The sequence below is a fragment of the Rattus norvegicus genome, chromosome 15 (genome assembly GCF_021556685.1).
Source record: "Rattus norvegicus strain SHRSP/BbbUtx chromosome 15, alternate assembly SHRSP_T2T, whole genome shotgun sequence".
Lineage (NCBI taxonomy): Eukaryota > Metazoa > Chordata > Mammalia > Rodentia > Muridae > Rattus > Rattus norvegicus.
The window spans coordinates 830,267-850,290 of NC_141548.1; the positions used below are offsets into that span (position 1 = coordinate 830,267).

General features: G+C 41.3%; 1 protein-coding gene across 21 annotated transcripts in view; it reads left to right on the forward strand.

Annotated features, from left to right (window-relative positions):
* Kcnma1 (potassium calcium-activated channel subfamily M alpha 1) overlaps positions 1–20,024 on the forward strand; it is a 705,305-nt gene that overhangs the window by 523,801 nt on the left and 161,480 nt on the right. For all 21 annotated transcript variants that reach the window (XM_087586686.1, XM_087586674.1, XM_087586678.1 and 18 more), the window contains exons 15-16: positions 8,493–8,602; positions 19,736–19,804. In XM_087586686.1, the coding sequence (XP_087442812.1) occupies positions 8,493–8,602; positions 19,736–19,804 (179 nt within the window). The remainder of the gene's footprint in view (positions 1–8,492; positions 8,603–19,735; positions 19,805–20,024) is intronic.

The window sequence follows — 20,024 nt, forward strand, 5'->3', positions numbered from 1 at the left end:
AATTTGCATCACTCTGAAGCCTCTGGAAAAACCCAAGATTCTTTCATTCTGCCCCCTCATTCTGAAAATGGTGCCCTGAAATAGACCATAACAACAGACTGCCAAATCGTAATGAAGACCCTGAAATCCAGTATCATTCCCAGAAAGCCTGCTGACCCTATCACCATCCAAGAAGTACGATGCTGATAGGACATTTGGCCAGAAAAGAAGAACATTCCAGAAAGGCAAATGTTGGGAATTAGTTTTAATGCTTTGTAATATTTTGGCTCCTAAAAGTCATGCTTTCAGACCTGAGGGTCCCTGCCCCAGGCTGGCTTAGATTAATAATAAAGAATTGCTATACAACCATTGGGGCAGGACTTTGAAATTGCTCTGGCAAGGGACAGACAGGGCAGTGGGTTGGGGGTTGGGGTGGGGGGGATTTCCGTGACTTGAAGGGAGAAGGATCAGATTTAAGAACTGTCAGAGAGGGGGCTGGGGATTATAGCTCAGTGGTAGAGCGCTTATCTAGGAAGCACAAGGCCCTGGGTTCGGTCCCCAGCTCCGAAAAAAAGAATCAAAAAAAAAAAAAAAAAAAAAAAAGAACTGTCAGAGAGAAAGTATCTTACGATGTAGGTGGAAAGAGAATGTGGCCCTACAGGAGACTACCCGGAAGATAAAATATAGATTTAGAAGGTGGTAAGCCAGGAATGCCAGAGGGAAGCATGTGCCAGCCACAGGAGTTTTAGAAGTGCCCGACCATTGAGCTAGTCAAGGCATATCAAAATGAGCTGACGTGTGTTTGTGTTTCATTCTTGAATCTAGAGAGCTTTTTTGGGGGTAGGTGAGATGCTCATGCATGTGGTTTAACTAATTCACTGATAGGCAAATTATCGTTTGCCTCTACTTTGTCCCTCTCTGGCTCTCACTTTACCACCAGCATATCCACCTACAAAGCTACACAGGCAGCTGTTTTGTGAGTCGGCACCCTATGAACCTAACTATTCTCTCATTTGGCTTTTTAATTCTGTGAGTTGCTTTAAGGATCTGTGATTGTGCTGGAGCTAGGAGGGGTGGAGACGAAATATCTACATGCCTCTTTGATCAACATTGTGATATGTTTGTGGGCTATGAACACAGAGGAAAACAGAGGAGAAGAGAGTATGTTGTTTCCAGCAAGAATCGCGAGCATGCAGAACTCCCATCAACCATTCTCCAGGGACAACACTCTGTTGAGGAATGAGTATAAATGACTCCACTCATTTTAGTAACAACTCCACACACAAGTCAGCCAAGAGCCCATAAATTCTGATTTCATGTTTATTATTGTAGTAAAATGCTTGACATGTTCTGTGGATGCTATTTCTTTTATGTCAGAATAAATATGATTTTAGGGGATCTAAGATAGTGTTGGTCAGTTCATGTCACCACATTGTTGTAGAATACCACAGTGTAAAAGGACAGGGATAGCATACTGTATAATTTCTGTGTGCAAGTATTCATTTATATGTAACTAACTTGTTTTGATTATATATTTCTATGGTTTAAAATGGCATTTTACCAGGGAATGAGTATTCACCTAGAGTTCAGATAGACTTTGGAAAATGATAAGTGGAGACTTGGTACATGACCCCTATCACCCCATGGTGGGCAATATTACTGTGTAGATGTTACAGCTTATCTCATCTTATGGAAGCTATTAGGATAATGAGCATTAGTCTCTATAATTCTCTTTCAGTTCTTTATTTTTAGGTATATAAAATAACATCTATTTTGAACTAAGGCAGTGCACTTATTTTCAATTAAATAAGGATGGGTGTTTGATAACCTTCAGGGTCATTTGTACGGCTACTGAAGTACAGATGGATTTTTTTTTTTTTTACAAAATTGTTTGGCTCTAATCTACACAGTTATTCACTGGCAACAGAAATCACTGTGGCTGTTACAGACCCAGCCAGGAAGGCTGAATTGTTCACATTTACCAGGCTGTTAGCATTAGAGAAACACAGTTTCTTTCTAATCAGGGGAAGCACAAAAAATAAGAGGTGTCATTCCCAAACTATCATTAGCAACACATGCAAAACCTGGGATCAGGAAGGAGGAAGTTTGCAGAGAGCCAAGGCTTATGGCTGTGGATGGAAGGTACATTGATGGCGAAGCTGTCTGCCCATGGGTTGGTGTAAAACCATTTGCTTGGGAGGTTCAACTGGACTGGTTGAAAAATTAGATCATGAAGGGTAGATAAATAAAACCATAAAAGGTGTAGACAAGCTACCCAGTGGCTTATTCTCTTTTCTCACTGAAGGTTCTGTGCATGTTTGATGAATATGGCCCCACAGCACATCACCTGCTCATCTTGCTAGGAGCTCTTCTGAGACAGCTGGCATTTGACATGACAGCCAGGGGATAAATTGCTGCCTCAGGAAAAGCTTTGCCTTTGACTGATTGCTGAATGGCTGGAAAATTAATTTTGGCACCTTTCCTTAAGTCGTTTTGGTCCCATTCCTTCATTTTTTCTGCTAGGAAATGTGTCTTCCCATTACAGTTAAAAATACGTTGACGATACAAATGCGAGGCACAGCGTGTACTATTTACGGAAGGAAGTTGTAGACTGGGACAGTGCTACTTCATATAATAGAAATGATGAGTTTTGCTCTGCATTTCCTTTACAGCTGAACTCAACATCAGTGGTTCTTGCTGGCTGCCCATACTAGGCAGTTCACTGTTGAGTTCCCGAGTCCTTGATGAAGTACTAGGTTGCTGTTCCTGCATTGGGTACTTGTATATAACAAACCCTTTCTGTCCATATCCAACCTCTCTGGGCACCTACCATATTCTCACTTAGCAAGAGACATTTGTAGTTCAGGATATGAACTCTAAATCCTGTTTGTGCTACTAACTGGTTTCATGACTAGGTGTGTCTCAGAATGACAACAGCTACCTCAACTCTCTCTAAATTGCTTTATGCTCGCCATCTATCTATCTATCTATCTATCTATCTATCTATCTATCTATCTATCATCTTTGTCTGTCTGTCTGTCTGTCTGTCTCTCTCTCTCTCTGTTAGACAGTTTTAAAATTCAACACCTATTTAACATTAACATCTTTTTATCAGTGGTTCCACTGATAAAGATAAGAGGGGTGTGAATATTTATTCACATGCCTTGTTCACATGCTTAACTTAGGAAGCCAAATCATAATAAAATGTCAAGTGTAGTCGACCCTTAACAACTAGTCAATGTAGGTACCTCGAATGGGGGTCTAGGAATTAAAGGACAAGGATGCGAGGAGAATGGAGCCAAGAAAAAAATCTGATCAAGGATCAACTTTATTGCAAAGCAGCAGGCTTATAAAGGCAAAGATCATAAGCCCCACCCCTAGACGTAACTGATGATGTAAATCGCCTCATGCCAGCAGGCAATGGCATAGGTTTCCATTTCTTAGCACAGGTCTCTCTTAAAGGAAGGCAAAACAGATCAGGCCAAAAGCAAAACTCTCAACTCTGGTGACAAAATTCAACCAAGTGCTATGATAGCAAAAATAGCTGATACAGCAATTCCTGCTGCACAGAACCTCCACAGTCAAGGTTTAAGCCCTGATACAGGTCAGGAAGAGTGACGTCCCATTTTCCTAGACTGGGATATAGTATAATGTCACAGCATTATGAAGTCAGATATTAGCAGAATTGTTTGTCACAGAGACAGCTGGGCCTTTTCATCTTACTTAACAGCTTAGAAAACCAGAAACTGTAAGGGCAAGACTTTGATTATTGATCAAAGGATATGGTCTGAGTTTGGGATGTAGCACAGTTGGTTGAGGGTTTAGATAGCAGTGTTCCACCTTTAGCATGCGACATCCCAATAAACTGGATGTGATACATTCTTATCATTCTATCACTTGGGAGGTAGAGGCAGGGATGTCAGAAATTTAAGTTAAAGATTATACTTAGTTTCATAGCAAACTCAAAATAGTACTAAGTGGAATTTAAGTTTGATTTTGGGGAAGACTTAGTGAAACGATGTTCTGACCTGCCTAGGTCTAGTCAGAGGAGGCATTCTGGTAAAAGACAAGGCAGCATACTTACTATGCATTCTGTCTAAGCTAATCCACATGGTCCTGCCAATCACAGGAGCAGAAGAAAGCTCTTTAGAAACAGCATGTAGCCTTCCTAGGCTGCAGATGAACACAGTGGTTCCTTTGGACTTATTAGCACTTGGCTTTTGCTCTCTAATCAACTCTACCTGTTCTTTGCACAGCACCTGGTATGTCTCCTCTGGATTCTTTCAATGGAGATTGCAAGGCCTGAGGAATCAAGGAAGAGCCAGATCCTAACACCAACAGGGCTGGTTCCCAACCCTGGCTCTTGTGATAGGATCCCATCTTCATGTTTTTTCTTTAGCATGGTTTTACACCCTTATGTTTGGGCATTAAAGAGTATTAGCATCAGTTATAATCAGAAGTATATAATTCATTGGCATGAAGTACATTAGCAGCTACGTAACTGACACTACCTTCCATCTTCAGAATTCTCATCTTGAAAAATTGACACTTTGTGCCGTAATAGCAATGATTTTCCCCCACCTCAGCAGTGCCCTTTGTACATCTGTTTCCATGAATTTCAGGCATGGATCTCAAGTAACTGGACCCCGCCACCAATATTTTGTCTTTTGTGACTGTGATCTATTTTAACATATGTTGTCATGGTTTATCCATACTATAGCATGTGCCAAAATTTCTTTTCTTGAGAAGGCTGAACAACATGCCTTTGTGGGTCTGCACACCCTTCCATAGAGAGTTGGGTCCCTTCAGACTCTAAGCTGTCATACATAATGTTGTTCTGATCCCTTCCCATTTTCTCTAGCTATTCAGGAGTGGACTTTCTGCTTGTATAGCAATTATATATGGAACACAATAACTTTTCCACTGTTTCCAAAACTGTTCTAGTTTACATCCCTACTCACTAACTATATGTCTTTTTGAAAAGATATTAGTATAATTAAATTAGTAGTTTTATAGTGTGTGAGTGTGTGTGTGTGTCTATGTGTGTAATGCCTTGATTAGAAATCTTAAAGAACATTGTAGGCTGTACATATGCAAATAGCTTCAAAGATATGAAGGTCTTAAAGAGTCAGGAATGATTTTTTTTTTGGAGCCGAGGACCGAACCCAGGACCTTATGCTTGCTAGGCAAGCACTCTACCACTAAGCCAAATCCCCAACCCAGGAATGAATTTTAAACTCCTTACCATTTGTACAGTTGATATGATGCTACTGTGTCCAGCCTTGTAGATACAATCTGAGAATTTACATATAGATGTAGAAGAGGGATTCTTGTCTTATAGAATGTTTTGAAGGTTTTTCTCAGTTGTTTGGCTTTCAATCTACAAACACTGCACATTTGCCACAGGGACAAAGTTTTGTGGAAAGAGGCAAGGAGAATTGTTGAGAGTCAGATGCATCTAGTAGGATGGTTGCTTATATCCGAGACAGATAACATAGTGCTTTCTCCGGTATGAGGAAAAATTGTGGGAAAATGAACACCAGTTCAAAATCAGATCTAATCAGCCTCTAGAATAAGTTTTACAATACAGAGCATACTCAGTAAGTATTTACTAGGCGAATGAATCAATGAAATATTTTGCTAAGTTTAACAAAAGCATAACAATATTGTTACTCGATAAAGAATCTGTTTCTACTTATTTACCAAATTTATTGATTAACTGTTAATCCATTGTACACAGAGGCATGCAAATAATGACTATAATTAAGAAATCAATATGAAACCCATATTAATTGAAAAGTACCAGTAATGTTAAGATAAGGTTTATATTGTCAGTATTTTGGACAATCACTTGCAATATTTAAATTAGACATAAATGTCTGATACGTTATTAGAGAGCCTTACCAGTACATGCCAGACAAAATCCCAGCATTAAGCCAGGAGGTGGGAAAGGTTGCATCCCTAGATAAGGAGATATGGACAATTCATATTGTCCTGTTGGGAGAGGGAGCATCAGTCTTCATTAATGTGTGGCTACCAGGTCAACTACACGTACTACCAGGCATGGCTCTAGGTAGGTCAACCTTCCTCCAGTAGATAAACACACATCCAAGAGTAAATGGGCAGCACAAATTAGACTTGATGAGTTTTAAAAAAGGAAAAAGAAGAAACAAAGTTAGGTAGATAGGAGGGGTGGATCTGGTAAGACTTGGAGGAGGGGCTTGACTACGCTAAAAATACATTGTATGAAGTTCTCAAAGAACTGAGAAGAGGTATTAAATGACAAAGATGGTTTAATTAAAATGTTTTTTTTTAAATACCTTTGGGTAAACTATTTTTCCACAAAGCTCTGTGTAGGTAACACTTGACTTAGAGGTGGACAGAAGCAGGTCCTTCCAAGGAGGTTAACTTGTGGCCTAATTGTTCAGGCTGAGCATGAAGCCAGTGAACAGCACAGAGGGAGGGAGCATTCCATTCACTTCCTGAGTTTTTATTCTGGATTTTGCCAGGGTATAACCATATGGTTGAAGCCTCTGCTTTTTCCCAGGCTTCCCACATCTCCTTCACATCTCTGTGTTTCAGTTCTCAAAGTTAACTGACAGATCAGCCATAGCCAGGATTCCTCACAGTCCAAAAAGAGAACAACAAGCTGTTAAGAGCAACTTCCCGTGGATAAAACAGCTTCCTGTTGTCCACTTATTATTTAAGTCATCACAGGAAGTGAAGCCTGGGAATCTATAAGACAGAGCAAGCCAAGGAGGTCACTGAGATTCTTCAGTGCACAATGTAGTTCAGGCCTTGTTTCCAAAGACTGACTGCACTGTAGTCACTTCTTAGACAGTTATTGGGAAACCCAGCTAGATTTTATTATTTAGAAAAAATAAAAACATGCTTTGTAATGAAGTTTTGGGCACAACCCCTTTGCAACTATATTTTGCTTATTGTGATATTCTTACTAGGGTGAGAAAAAATTTTTCCCAAAGAAGAAATCTGTAGATGAAATGTAATGCATTGTATGTGTGCATATGTGTGCGCACACATGCTTGCCTACTTATGTATGTGCTCATGTACATGCATGTATGTGAAAGTCTTCAGACAATACACAATCTATTTTTGAAACTAGTATTCTGCCACTCAAAAAGAGTTGCTACCGTTCTGCTATATTTCTAGACTTTTTCATATAGTCCTATAAATATAAAACCAGACGTAACTTTTAAAAATAAAATCACAGTGGGGCAGATGACTGCCATTAAGAGCACTCACTGCCCTTTCATAAGTTTTGAGTTTGGTTCTCAGTGCTCCCACTGTGTAGGTCACAACTACCTGTAACTCCAGCAGATGTGATGTCTTCTTCTGGCTTCCATTGGTACCCACGTCCATGTGGCATTCTCTCACACACACATATACAGAAAAAACAAACAAACAAAAAGCAGATAAAAAGTCATTGCAATCTCTCATTGATTCTTAAATTTTCTCATGACCTGTGGTGATTTGTAATATTTCATGAGTAGGAATGGTGTGCTTATGTGCTTATGATGTAGAAACATGTTTCATGAGTGGCACAAACCTACAACTCCAGCTTTATCTTACTTGTTTAGATAACTTGTCTCTTTATTGTAGATATTTGAGATGGGAGACCTGCATAAAAGACTATATGGTTCCATGAATTTTGAAAATGCCTGCAAAGTTGTTTTCCAGAAATTTGTGTCAGTTGACAGTTTGTCCATCATTGTGGAGGGGTACCATGTCCCCATAACCTTAGAAATCATGCAGGTTGAAAGCAAAGCAAGAGCTTAGAGAACTCCCTTGGTCATGAAGAATGTTTGCTATGCAATCATGAGGACAAGAGTTTGGATCTAAGACTCAAATAACAAGCTGTGTAGTCTGCAAATGTCTGTAACTCCAGCCCAGCAGTATCTAACACCTTCTTCTGTATAAAGACCCACATATGCATATGTCTATACTCACACATAGACAAAAATACACACACACACACACACACAGTGACACACACATACTCCCATGACTGTATTCTCACAAAGACAGACAGACAGACACATACCCATACACCCATGTTCATATTCTTATACAGACACATACTCACACAGACACAGACCAATACACAGTCACACACATACCCCCATGCACACATGTATATAATCTCACACAGACACAGACAAGAAGAGCTCTCTCTCTCTCTCTCTCTCTCTCTCTCTCTCTCTCTCTCACACACACACACACACACACACACACACACACGTGCACTTAATTAATTTATTTTAAAAGCAGGGCAGTGCTTTGAATGAAATCTACCTGAATACAATTATCCTTGGGGTCTCTGGAAGCTAGCTTCAGGTAGGTGCTATGGAGATGTTCCCAGCTACTGAGAAGGGTTACCACCACGAAGATTATCGTGCCACTACCGCATTTGTTTCTTTAACTAAGGTTGTAACTCCAGCTCCTCCTCTGGTTTGACTTACTTTAAACCCTCTTCTTGTGCACTTTTTTCTTAGATTGAGGAAGATACATGGCAGAAATACTACTTGGAAGGAGTCTCCAATGAAATGTACACAGAATATCTTTCCAGTGCCTTCGTGGGTCTGTCCTTCCCTACTGTTTGTGAGTAAGTGACCATTCACCAGATGATGTTTGGACCTTGGGGATGTTTAATGGGTCTGTAAGGTCTGCCTCCCACCTCTGCTCACACTGGAGAGAAACAGGACACTCATTGAGGGGTCCCTGTGGGCTCAGTCCTGCCTGTCTGTGGACAAGAAAGCCTGTCCTGACAAGGTTCCTGCCTTTGGGCTTTATGCTGGCTCCAATTTATCCTCTAGGTCTGAAAATCTTGAGATGAAACCCGATTTATACAAACTTACAATGTGTGCAATTTGCCTGCACTTCTGAAGTAACATCACTATGAGATAGAAGCCTTTGAAAGGTGGCACAAACTTGCGTGGCCCTGGTTTTGCTTTGTTTCATTTCATAGATGTCTGTATGCATGTATGTATGTATGTATGTATGTATGTATGTATGTATGTATGTATGTCTATGGTACTATGCATTGAACTCAGGGCTTCACCCTCAGCTCCTAACTACCTTTAATAGACACAAAAAGCAAATCTTGCCAGTTCCAGGATAAATGAATGTTATCTTCTAATCAAGTCTGTAGACATTCAAAGAGCTTTTGCTATTTACTGAGGAACTATGCTCTCAAGTAGACAGAGGGAGGCCTTGAAAAGGCCTTTTCGATTACTTCTGTACTCAAATAATAGTAAGACCCTTCAGTGGTTCCTAGGGCACCTGCAGCAGGCCATACCCTGGAAGAACAGGTGTCCTGGTCTCCAGAGTTTTAGGTGCCCACCTAGAGGCATGACAGGACCCCAGATTTGCCATGTAGTACCAAAGTAAAAACAAACAAGGGGCATGTTCCCTTTGAAAACAGAAACTCTGAAAGTGGTGGACTTCTGAGCCTGACCCACTAGTATAGGACACCTTAGCAAAGGTCAATAAGTGCTCTCATTGATAAGAGCTGGGAAGAAACAGGTAGGTCTGAGCTGAGGGAGAAGAGTCAGGGCTTTAAGCTGTCTTCTTACCAGCCAAGCCTACCATCTGGGATTCTAGAACAGGAAGTCTAAAGGTGCTAAATCAAACCTGAGAGCCCTTCATAGTAAAGAAAAGCTAGGGGCTGTGGGACTCTTGTTCTGTTCTCTGTGCAGAAGGAGGGGATGGAGAGATTCCTGTCAGAGAACACAGCAGGTGTTCTCTGCCAGTCCCTGAGCCCAAACCCCCAAGCACTCCAAAATGGTTTGGTTGTTTACAGAAATTTCTCACCCTGTCTCTAAGTGATAGTTTAAATGCTAAATGGACTGGAAAAGTGAACAGGTAATTGATTCGGAAGGAGTACTTTTCTGGAAATGGAAGCCCTGTTGTAACTCCCCTGAGCACCCTCCCTGAGAATGATTTCCCTTTCTGCCTCAGGGTGAAGTTAACCATTCAGAAACGCTGGGAGGCTGCCTTTCTTCCTAACTCAGCCTGCTTCCGATGGGAAGTCTAGAGAAGTCAGAACTTCCGATGGAAAGAGAAGCTGGCTTTTTAAGAAGGCTCTTGAAGCCTTTTATGGTCAGTACAGGAGTGGTTTAAGCATCCTGACGAGTTGGCAGTACCCAGAGTAGGACCCTATCCTCTTAGGGATGCTGGGGAGCTTCTGATCTTTCTTGGCCATTAATTGTCCTGATTTAACTAGTCTTGAACCTGACAGGAAAGCTCTCTGGTATATTCTGTCACTTCCAGACTCTCTACCCTCCTCTTTCTTTGCCTGGGGGTGGGGTTGGGGATGAGGGGATGGGAGTCAGGGGGAATCAGCTTTTTGCTTGTTTGTTTTTTGGGTTGTTTGTTAGACTTGACTAGAGGCAAGGACTGTGCTGATCCCATGGATTTGGCATGGTTTAATTTGTTCAAGGCTAGTTATACCAGTATTTCTGGGCCACAGTACTTCAACAAAACAGAACAAAACCTGAATACTTTCTTTAAAATCAGAGTTGGCCACACAGGGTCCATGTTTCTGCCGAACCCTCACTGGCTCCCACTTGTTTTAATGAAGGAGCTATATATGATTTCTCCTAAACCAGGATGGAGTGACCTGAACAGCCCTGGTCAACTCTACCCGCTTCCACCCTTGGGAGTCTCCATTAACCTTCTATGCCAGTTCAGGGGTCTGCAGTCATGCAGAGGCTGTGTATCCCAGTTACAGCCTCTAGGGGGAGCAGTTCTCACCATTAGTCTTCAAAAGAGTTGACCTTTTTCCAGGTGCAGAAAGAGGAGGGTGGGAAGCTAGGAGAGCCAAGACAGCTTGAGCATGGGTGTCAGGCACAACACTAGTAAAATATGAATTATTTTCCTTGATTGATACTCATCTTTAGGGCATGTTCTAATGAGGGGAAAACTATCTTAGACCTACCTTGTTGTCAGAGAATTTAGTATTTGTTGAGTAAAGTGTCTGCAAGGGGGAAAAAAAAGCAACTTCTGATGTGAGTAAGAATGTGTTCAGCTTGGTGCTATTATTCCTTTAATGCAGCAATTCGGCAGAGGTGGAACTAATCAATAAAGAAAGGACATTTAATGAGATTTAGGAACAACCCAAAACATTGGAGCTCTCTTCAAGCATTTGATTATCTTGAGGCTTAATTATCTGTGTTTTCTACTTTAAATTAAAGAAAAGCCATAACTCAAAGTTACCAGCAGTTTAATGATAACACTCTTCAATTCAGGTTAATTAAAGCGCAGCCGTAATTAGAGTGTAGTGTTGTATATCACCAGGCTGCCGCGTAAGTATTTTCATTACTGTAAGAATTGGCTATTCAATTTCAAGATGACATAAAGGACGCCCAAATATATTTTAAGCCAGTTTGTGGAGACGGGAAAGAATTGGGGAATATTCTGGGTATAATAAAGCACAGATAAAATATACAGATTTTCAGAGTAGTTTCCATAATTATGTACCACACTACAACAATATGCAACCAATGATGTCGCAAAGCGTGGAAAGAAATAAATTTGCTCTTCCCCTAGGCTGGCAGCATGCCACCCAGCAGGTGCTATTGGTGCTCAAGAGAACTTGGAGTTTTCTCAAAAGCTAGACACAGTCGTCCTGTGAAAAGAGAAGGTACACAGGTGAAATTGAAGGTCATCTCTGAAGAAAACAGAAAGGGTGGGGACAGTTCTGGAGAGGCAGAGGCCCCCAGGATGAACTTCTTCAAAATTTCAAGCTGAGGGGTCTCCAGGGTACAGAATTAGATCCCAGCCATAGTGGCAGCCTTTTGATTCTACCTTATGTGTGACAAAATGGCGGGACATCGTTCCCAAGCCAGATGCTAATTAGATAAACTGCATGGTCTTACCTAACCTCCTACCTGCATCGTCTTCCATATACCCCAAACAATGGACTGGTTTGTACTGGACAGGCACGGGGGATCAGAATAGTATAAACATCTCATGCTGTACACAAGACACCCCTTAGCTTGAGATTTTGAGACTCAGATGACCTCTGGGCACCTTTCCAACACCATTGGAAAACAAAGGTCGGAACCAGGGTTCTGAGGCTCCTCCAGTCTCCTGCAATTAGGAACAGGTTGGAGTAGGTGACAGTCAAAGGCTGGCTCATCATTGTTTTTCTGGAAAACTTATAAAATGATGTCCACATTCATTTCCAGATGTTAAAATCTGGAGTAAGGCTTAAAAATATGCACTACTTATTCATAGTTAAATGAACAAGTGAGGCGATCCTTGTCTGAAATCTGAGGATAGGATGCTGCCCCATCCTTCCAGCACCCCACCCCACACTCTGTCTCATGGCCTCTGCAGCCTGCTTTGAGCCCCATTACTCAGGCAAAACACAGACTCACAGGTGGGTTGGAGTCTTGCAAGCTTATGTTAAGATCTGGGCATTTGGGAACTAGAGAGGTGGCTCAGCAGCTAGGCTGAGGGTGCTTACTGCTCTTGCAGAAGGTCAGAGTTCGTATCTCAGTGCTCACTTGAGTAGCTTACAACCACCTGTAAAGTTCGGATCCAGGGAATCTAATGCCCTCTTCTTCCCTGGTAGGTACCACCACTCATATTTCTATATAGTCACATATGCTTGTTTTTAAAAAAAAAACAGAAAAATAAAAGAAAAAAAAGATCAGAGCTTTTGCATCAATTTCCTTCTCAGCATCAGCTTTGGGATCTAAAATACCAGCAATCACCTGCCTCCTCCCCTTTTTCTTCCCCTCCTTCCCCAGCAAGGGTATGTAAAAAAAAATGCAGATGGCCACTCTCAAGCCTCCAGCAAGGTTAGAGTTTTGAAGCCACATTTGCCCTTATAAGGTCTCATTCTTGAGCAGTTCACACAACACAACTCTGTCCAACGTGTTGAATGAAGTGACAAAAGGACTGAAGTCAGACCCTCAGGTCAGCCACTTGCTGAGTTAAGATTCTGTATTAGCACTAGATGTTTGGCCTTAGATGTGGTACAAGTTGTGAGGCTCCTCAGGTTCCCCTTCTCTCACTGCTTATTACTGATCTTCCCTACTCCTTGCTCTGCTTCCCTCAACACAGTCTCATCAAATATAAACAGGAAGGAAGGAAGGAAGGAAGGAAGGAAGGAAGGAAGGCAGGCAAGGCAGGAGGGAATAGACATGTTGGAAGTTCCTGTTTCTTTTACTTTATTGTTTAGGAAAATTCTCCAGTTATTATTAGTCACAGATCAATAGGTGGAAATGGAATGGAATGAATATTTTCACCACTGCGTCATCTTCGTTGCCTTAGGTTTAATTAACTATTAAACATGGAAACTTGATATGATGACAATTCTTTTCAGCACCAAGTAAAGAATTTGTTTCCCCTTTAGTGCTGTCTTCACAGTTTGCACATGGGCTGAGGGAGCTCGTACCCATGCTCAGGGAGCTGTAACACCCATACATGCTTGCTGAACACATGCAACTGCAATGTAGGTGTTAGGGCTCTTGAGGCTTCCTATAGGCCAAGGAAAGATTCCCAGAGGAGGTGCCTTTCTGTAGAGCTGATCCTGTATGAAGCTTGGGTTCAGATGATGGGGAAAGGGAAAGTCCCCAGAGATTAGAGAAGCTGGGCCTCACACTACCATAGGCAGTTTTTTTTTTTAACACAAATATTCCTTTGAGGTTTGCTGATAATAACCCTGTAGGTGGGGGAAAGAGGCACACCAGCTACAGTTTGACATGCAATGCTTTCGGAGGCAATAGTGATAGCAGTTTCATTGCAAGAGATGGCAAAGGTAAGGTGGCCCAGGTAGGTTGGGGGTGGGAGAAGGTGGGTAGGACGACCTGAAAGAAAGCAGGTTCAGCAATCAGGTTGGCAAGAACACAGAGTTCCAGGTCTGGAGTCTCACAACGAGCCTATTAGTCAGTCTTTCATCACTTGCAAAATATAAAAGCTTAATTGTATGAGGTTTTACAGCTCAGAGGGGGATTAGGACAAGAGGAGGTGTGTTTAAAATACGATGTGTCTCTCTGTCTCTCTGCAGCTGATGGAGCAGTTAAGATTCAGCTTTGATGCTGAGCAGTTAGTGCTTGGGTAACTTGGGGAAATGCAGTGGGCTGTGCTGAAGGGCAGTTCAGCCCCCAAGCCCAGCTGCAAAGTGGGGGTGTTGCTGTACTGGCTTCAGACAATGAAGAAGATTCTGGGGAGGGGGGACTCTACATTTTCTCCTTTATCCAGCAGCTTTCTGTATGCCTGGGATTCAGAAAAATCGGACTCTCTGTGCCATTTTGTATGGATAGATCTTTCAAAAGAAGCCAAAAGAAAGCCAAAATTAGTACAGTGTAGGCAAATAAGGGCCTCTTGCACAGTGCCCACTTGAGTTCTATAATTCCATTGATTGTTTTAAAAAGATCTAATCTCAGTGTGAAACAGAAAGAGACTAGACAAGCCTACTTGTTCCAAGGTAAACTCATGTAGCCTAATTTCAGAAAAGCTTGCGCTAACTAGATAAGCTTGCTAGAACTGATATAAAAACTTACATCATATCTTAATGTTTTTTGTTTCCTGTCAGAAATGGTTGCATACATTGGAAATTTTGTAAACAGGGCTGATGTGAGTGTAACATTGTTGATTACTTCCACTACAGGAACTGAGAAAGTGACAGCTAGTTCTTTCTTTTTTAAAAATATATCTTTTTTAAAAATTTTATTGGATGTTTTATGTATTTACATTTCAAAGTTTATCCCCCCCACTTCTATGAAGATGTTCCCACTCCCACCCACCCACTCCCATCTCAATGCCTGCCCTGGCATTCCCCTACACTGGGGAAACCAGCCTTCACAGGACCAAGGGCTTTTCCTCCTATGCTGACAGTTAGTTCTTTCTGAACTGTTAGATAAACCACTGGAAATAAACCCCACTAAAACCTACATGCAAAATTGTAGAGGTTAATAAAGGTTTGAAATTCTGGACAGAAGCATCAGGCAAAGAATTTAGTTGAAACTGATCTTCCCTAGTTGCTGAATGTGCAGAGTAAACACACACCCTATAGTGTGTGTTTCAGGGGAAGAAGGATAGTAAAACTTTCCCCAAAGGATGGTTGTTAGCACTAACAACAACAACAACAAAAGCTCTCACTGCCCACATCAAAGAATTAAAGTATTTTGAAATTTAAGTGTCTTAGGTCTCCTAGAGAAGAAAGGCAGTGTACTTGGTGTGTGTGTGTGTGTGTGTGTGTGTGTGTGTGCGCGCGCACGCGCACGCTGGTGTGGGTGCTGGACATGTATAGATGTACCTGTATTTGATAGTAGGCATGTTCTGAAAACTGCCTTATCTATCCTTATCAAAACTACAAGGAAATGGAATCTAATATCATCTCCACCAACTGTCCAAATCACTTCTATTTCCTTGGTGTTCAGTATTAACATATCTTGCTGTTTTATATATATATATATATATATATATATATATATATATATATATATATATATATATATATATATATATATTAGGTAGATGTTCTCTCCAGAAGCCCTTCCTTTCCAATGAAAGTTTAATGTGGTTATTTCCTGCTCTAACCCCTTACTTTCCAGGATACAATGTCTGCACCACTCCTATTGTGATTATGGGAGTTACCCTAAGTTTCTGGGCTTCTGGGTAGCTGGAAGAGAGCTAGTGCTCTTAGGCAGAACTGGGTTTAGAAGGCTTGGTGGGTTTAGACAGTTTCGAAGCTGTTCTTTCTGTTTTCTGCCACTTTCCTGGTGTTAGTCTTTTTCTCTAAACCCCATCTTTGTATCCACTTTGTAAGGATTCTGGAAGGTGCAAACTCCATGACAGGTTTCTATGCTTAATTCACACCAGCAAGTAATCTTTCCAGTCAAGGGGACTGATTTAATGGCAGGGACAATTATTCCTCTCTGGGTAGTTAGAGACAGCTGGACTCTAATTCTTAAGAGCCTTTGTTCGGGAACATCTGGGTTGAAAATACTATAGTTAACAGATGATGCTGGTAATAAAAGAAAGGGGGCTTTGTATAATGGCGTTGTCAAATTTGGTAGACCTCTACTTAATAATTATCAAGAAAGCAATCTAACTTGTTATTACAACAGCTTTATTGCAGATTTCTGGTTTAAGACCTTTTTTGTGACAAGTGGCATTTTTCCCCTCTTGGAGTAAAAAAGGGGGGATCATTTTTTATTCCCCTGTAGTTTTTGCAACCAGTGACAACTTTCCACACTAGACATATTGAGAGATTTCTTCTTGGAAACTAAGAATTAAACGCTTGCTAACTTGTGGCTGGCTTTATCTTATTTATTACACTGTGAAGGCTTTCTGGCTTTTTTCTTCTCATTCTTTCTCCAGCCATGATTGTGTTTCCCAATTCTACACAAGTTCTATATACATGGAAATGCTGCAAGCCGAGTAAGTGAGAAGAATAGAGATACCTGTTTGAGCAATATTTAAAATATAGATGCATTTAGAGGCAGACATCAATAAAGATGGAGAGGGGAGGAAGTCTGAATAGGAGGAAGGGGTGGGTACTGTGAGACACTGAGAAAGTGTACCCTTGAGGACTCATTTCATTTTTATATGAAATCGCATGTTGATATATTTTCCAGTATTTGAAGGAATACTATGTTGGTCAAATAGTATGGGCCAATTGCACATTTTAAAATGCAAAGGCCTTTTGACCTTGATCCTGTGGATTTTCCCTCCTTGGACTTCATTTGTTTTCTGTATAAAAAGACTTTGAGGGGCTGGAAAGGTGGCTGGTCTTCTGGAGTTCCTCAGTTTGATTCCTAGTACTCACATAGCAGCTCATAACCATCTAACTCAGTGCACGGATTGCCTGGATTGGACTGACTTATGAATGAATAAAATCTACTTTTGATCTTAGCTAAGATTCTGTGAGGCAACTGTATGCACACTTACTAGCAAGCATTTCCATTCCCACCAGTGAGGTTAAATCTATACAAACAATTACGATCTTTATTTTAATTTTTTGGATACTGATTAGATTTAGTAGTGTTGCTTCATCCAGTGAATTTTCTTCAACAAACAATGAATAAGGTATATGACTCTTTTAAAAACAGTTTAAATGTCAAGAGGAATAGCCATATAAGTAGTTAAAGGAGTGCTGTGGAACATACACTAAGACTATTTTCCTGCTATAGTTGGTGACACTTGGGTTGGTGTTTCAGAATTGATCTGCACAACCACTTCAAAGTCCAGGCCATTAGACCACTGACAGCAATCAGAAAACCTTCAAATCACAGGGAGAGCTCAGACACACTGTATGGAAGTGTTCCTCTAAAGCCTGGTTACCAAAGGCAATATTAAGGAGCTTGGACCTCCCATGTAAGAAAAAAACAATTGATCTTGTTTTCTAAATACAATATGAGGCACTCACCCTTTACCAGCACCTTTCTTGCAAGCCACACATCTCTATGCCTAGAAGATCTTATTAAGTCTTTTTTTTTCATTGAAAACTAACTACAAGGAATGAGGTGGTTTAGTTGGTAAAGCTCACTTTGAGCAAGCATGAAGACACGAGTTCAATCCCCAGCATCCATGTGAAAGCCAGGTTTGGTCTATATGCATTTGCAATCCTAATGCTGGGCTGGCTGAGATGGGAAGAGCCCTTTATCTCACCAACCAGACAGTTGGACAGAATTGGTGATTTCCACCTCCAACTGAGAGACCTTGTCTCAAAAAATAATATATGAGGAGCAGTCCTCAAATAGAACCCTGACCTCTATAATGTGCAATATACCCCTCACACACCTGTCCACACCCAAGTCAAATCAACTCCATGTCTCTCATTCACTAAGAAAAAGCAACATATCACTTGTAGGGACAGAGTCCTCATGACTTTTACCCACCTTGCTTTCTATCCACTCCTAATTTGTCTTGTCTTGCTCTTTCTATGCAATCTCTATAGGCTTTGAGTCTAGTTCTCAAATATTTAGACTGTTTTCCTGCCTCAGGACTTTTGCTCTTGCCATTTCTCCCCCCTGCCCCCAAGATCCCTTTCCCTAAAACATCTCATTCTCATCTTCTCATCTCTGGTGCTCTCTGCATCTTCAGGGTAGTCCTCTTGACACCCCCAAACTGGTACACCCAGTTAGTCTTTATCCTCTCAAGTTAAAACAACTTCTACAGTTGTCATGACCTAGACATTTATTATTGATCCACATGTATATTGGCTCATAGTTTCTCTTTCCCAGTGAAAAAGACACTTCATTGGAGAGGACGATATATCTCCCTCCAGGGTCACCCAGAGGCCTAATTCTTAACCACTGCATGGGCTATGTGGGTATTCTGGGACTTAACTTTAGCACCAGTCAAACAGAGTCATCAGTGAAGGATGGTATTCCCCACTAAGGAATGTGTGGAGAAGTCAGTAGAGCCATCAAAGAAGACCTTCCCTTTTGACCTAATAGCTGGTTCTCTTTACTGTGCTGAGATTAAATAACCAGGGCTCATTTGTCATTATCATTTGAATGATGTTTCATTATTAAAAACCCCCTAAAATATACCATAATGCTTATTGTAGAAATATATGATGCATAATGTATATGGTTCATTTTTAGTTCATATGAGTCCTTATCTCTTTAAATAATCAATGCACTTCTTAATCCAAATCATACTATATGAATTCAGGTGGTTTATGTCTTCTTTGTGGCCTTAACATCTTAAAATATTTTTCAAAATTCATTCTTTAAAACTTTTCTACTCCACATGCATAGCACAACCTTGAATCTCTTTCTGCACAAGCATGCTATGACATCTCTTTTTATTTTCTTGGAGCTGAGACACTGTGAGTAGAATTCATCTCTGTATGGAGTTCTGCTCTGTTAGTAACTCCATTCACTGTACACTGTGGAGAAACTCCAGATGTCTTGAAGATGTTTCTGTAGCCAAGGAGAGAATGTTCAGATATGCAAAACTATGAGAAGCAGCCACAGCCAGTGCAAACTTAGCTAGGAGCTAAATGATTTGCATATAGGAAAGGAGCTAGAGACATTTTGGAAATAAATCTGTGAAGGGAGCAGTAGTTAGAATACTGGTTGGAGCTAGAGAATAGACTGGATATGACCTGGGAAGATGGTTGGGAAGAAAAGAGAAGAGAAAATATTGGGGTGCAGAGGGGTTACAAGAGTGAAGCCAGAGAGGAGGAACAAGCGGACAGAAAGCAGTCTGGTCTGCAGCCCAGAACTATGGGCAGATGAGGTGAGACAGCTTGGACGGAGCCAGGAGTGACAAAGCTGTAGTCATGTGCTGGGCACTTAGATAGAGGCTAAGTATTATTACCATCATTCCAACCACACAGGGGTTTGCTCTGAACAACAATATAGGCCATTTGTACAAAAGACCGAAATGGAATCCAAATAACAGGTTGCACTGCTCCAAGTCTCTCCCTCCCCCTGTAGTTAACATTTTACTACCCAACTGAGTAGCTAATGAATCTGGCGGGTGTAAATCCCCAGGCACAAATCTCTGTTTGGGGTCTGTGTCTAGACATCCAGACCAGAGCCTAATTTGCACTTTGAACATCCAGTACCTTATCATTTTTGGGGAATCAGGTTTAATGGGGGTACGGGAAGTGTCATTTTACTAGCTCTGCCTTTGGCACTGGGTGGTAAACTGAGGATCCACTGGATAATGACTGTGCTAGGGGACTGAAAGTTCATAGGTAAGTTTGTTATGTGGCTCTGGTATCCAGAAGCACCGACTGAGAGGCTTCTCTTTCTCATTGCAGGCTGTGTTTTGTGAAGCTTAAGCTCCTGATGATAGCCATTGAGTACAAGTCTGCCAACAGGGAGAGCCGGTAAGTTGATATTCATGTTGGAAGTGTGCACTCTGGGAAGGTTCGCCCAGGACCTCTTTCTCAAATATGATTTATTTGCTAGGAACCCCACGAAACTCCTCCCTGACCCTGCAGTACATTTCAAGACAAGGAAGCTTCTATCTCAGACCAGCCTGTCATCCCATGTCCCACTGGGCATCCAGAGTCAATTACCCAGGAAGAGAGGAGAGAGCCACTCTTA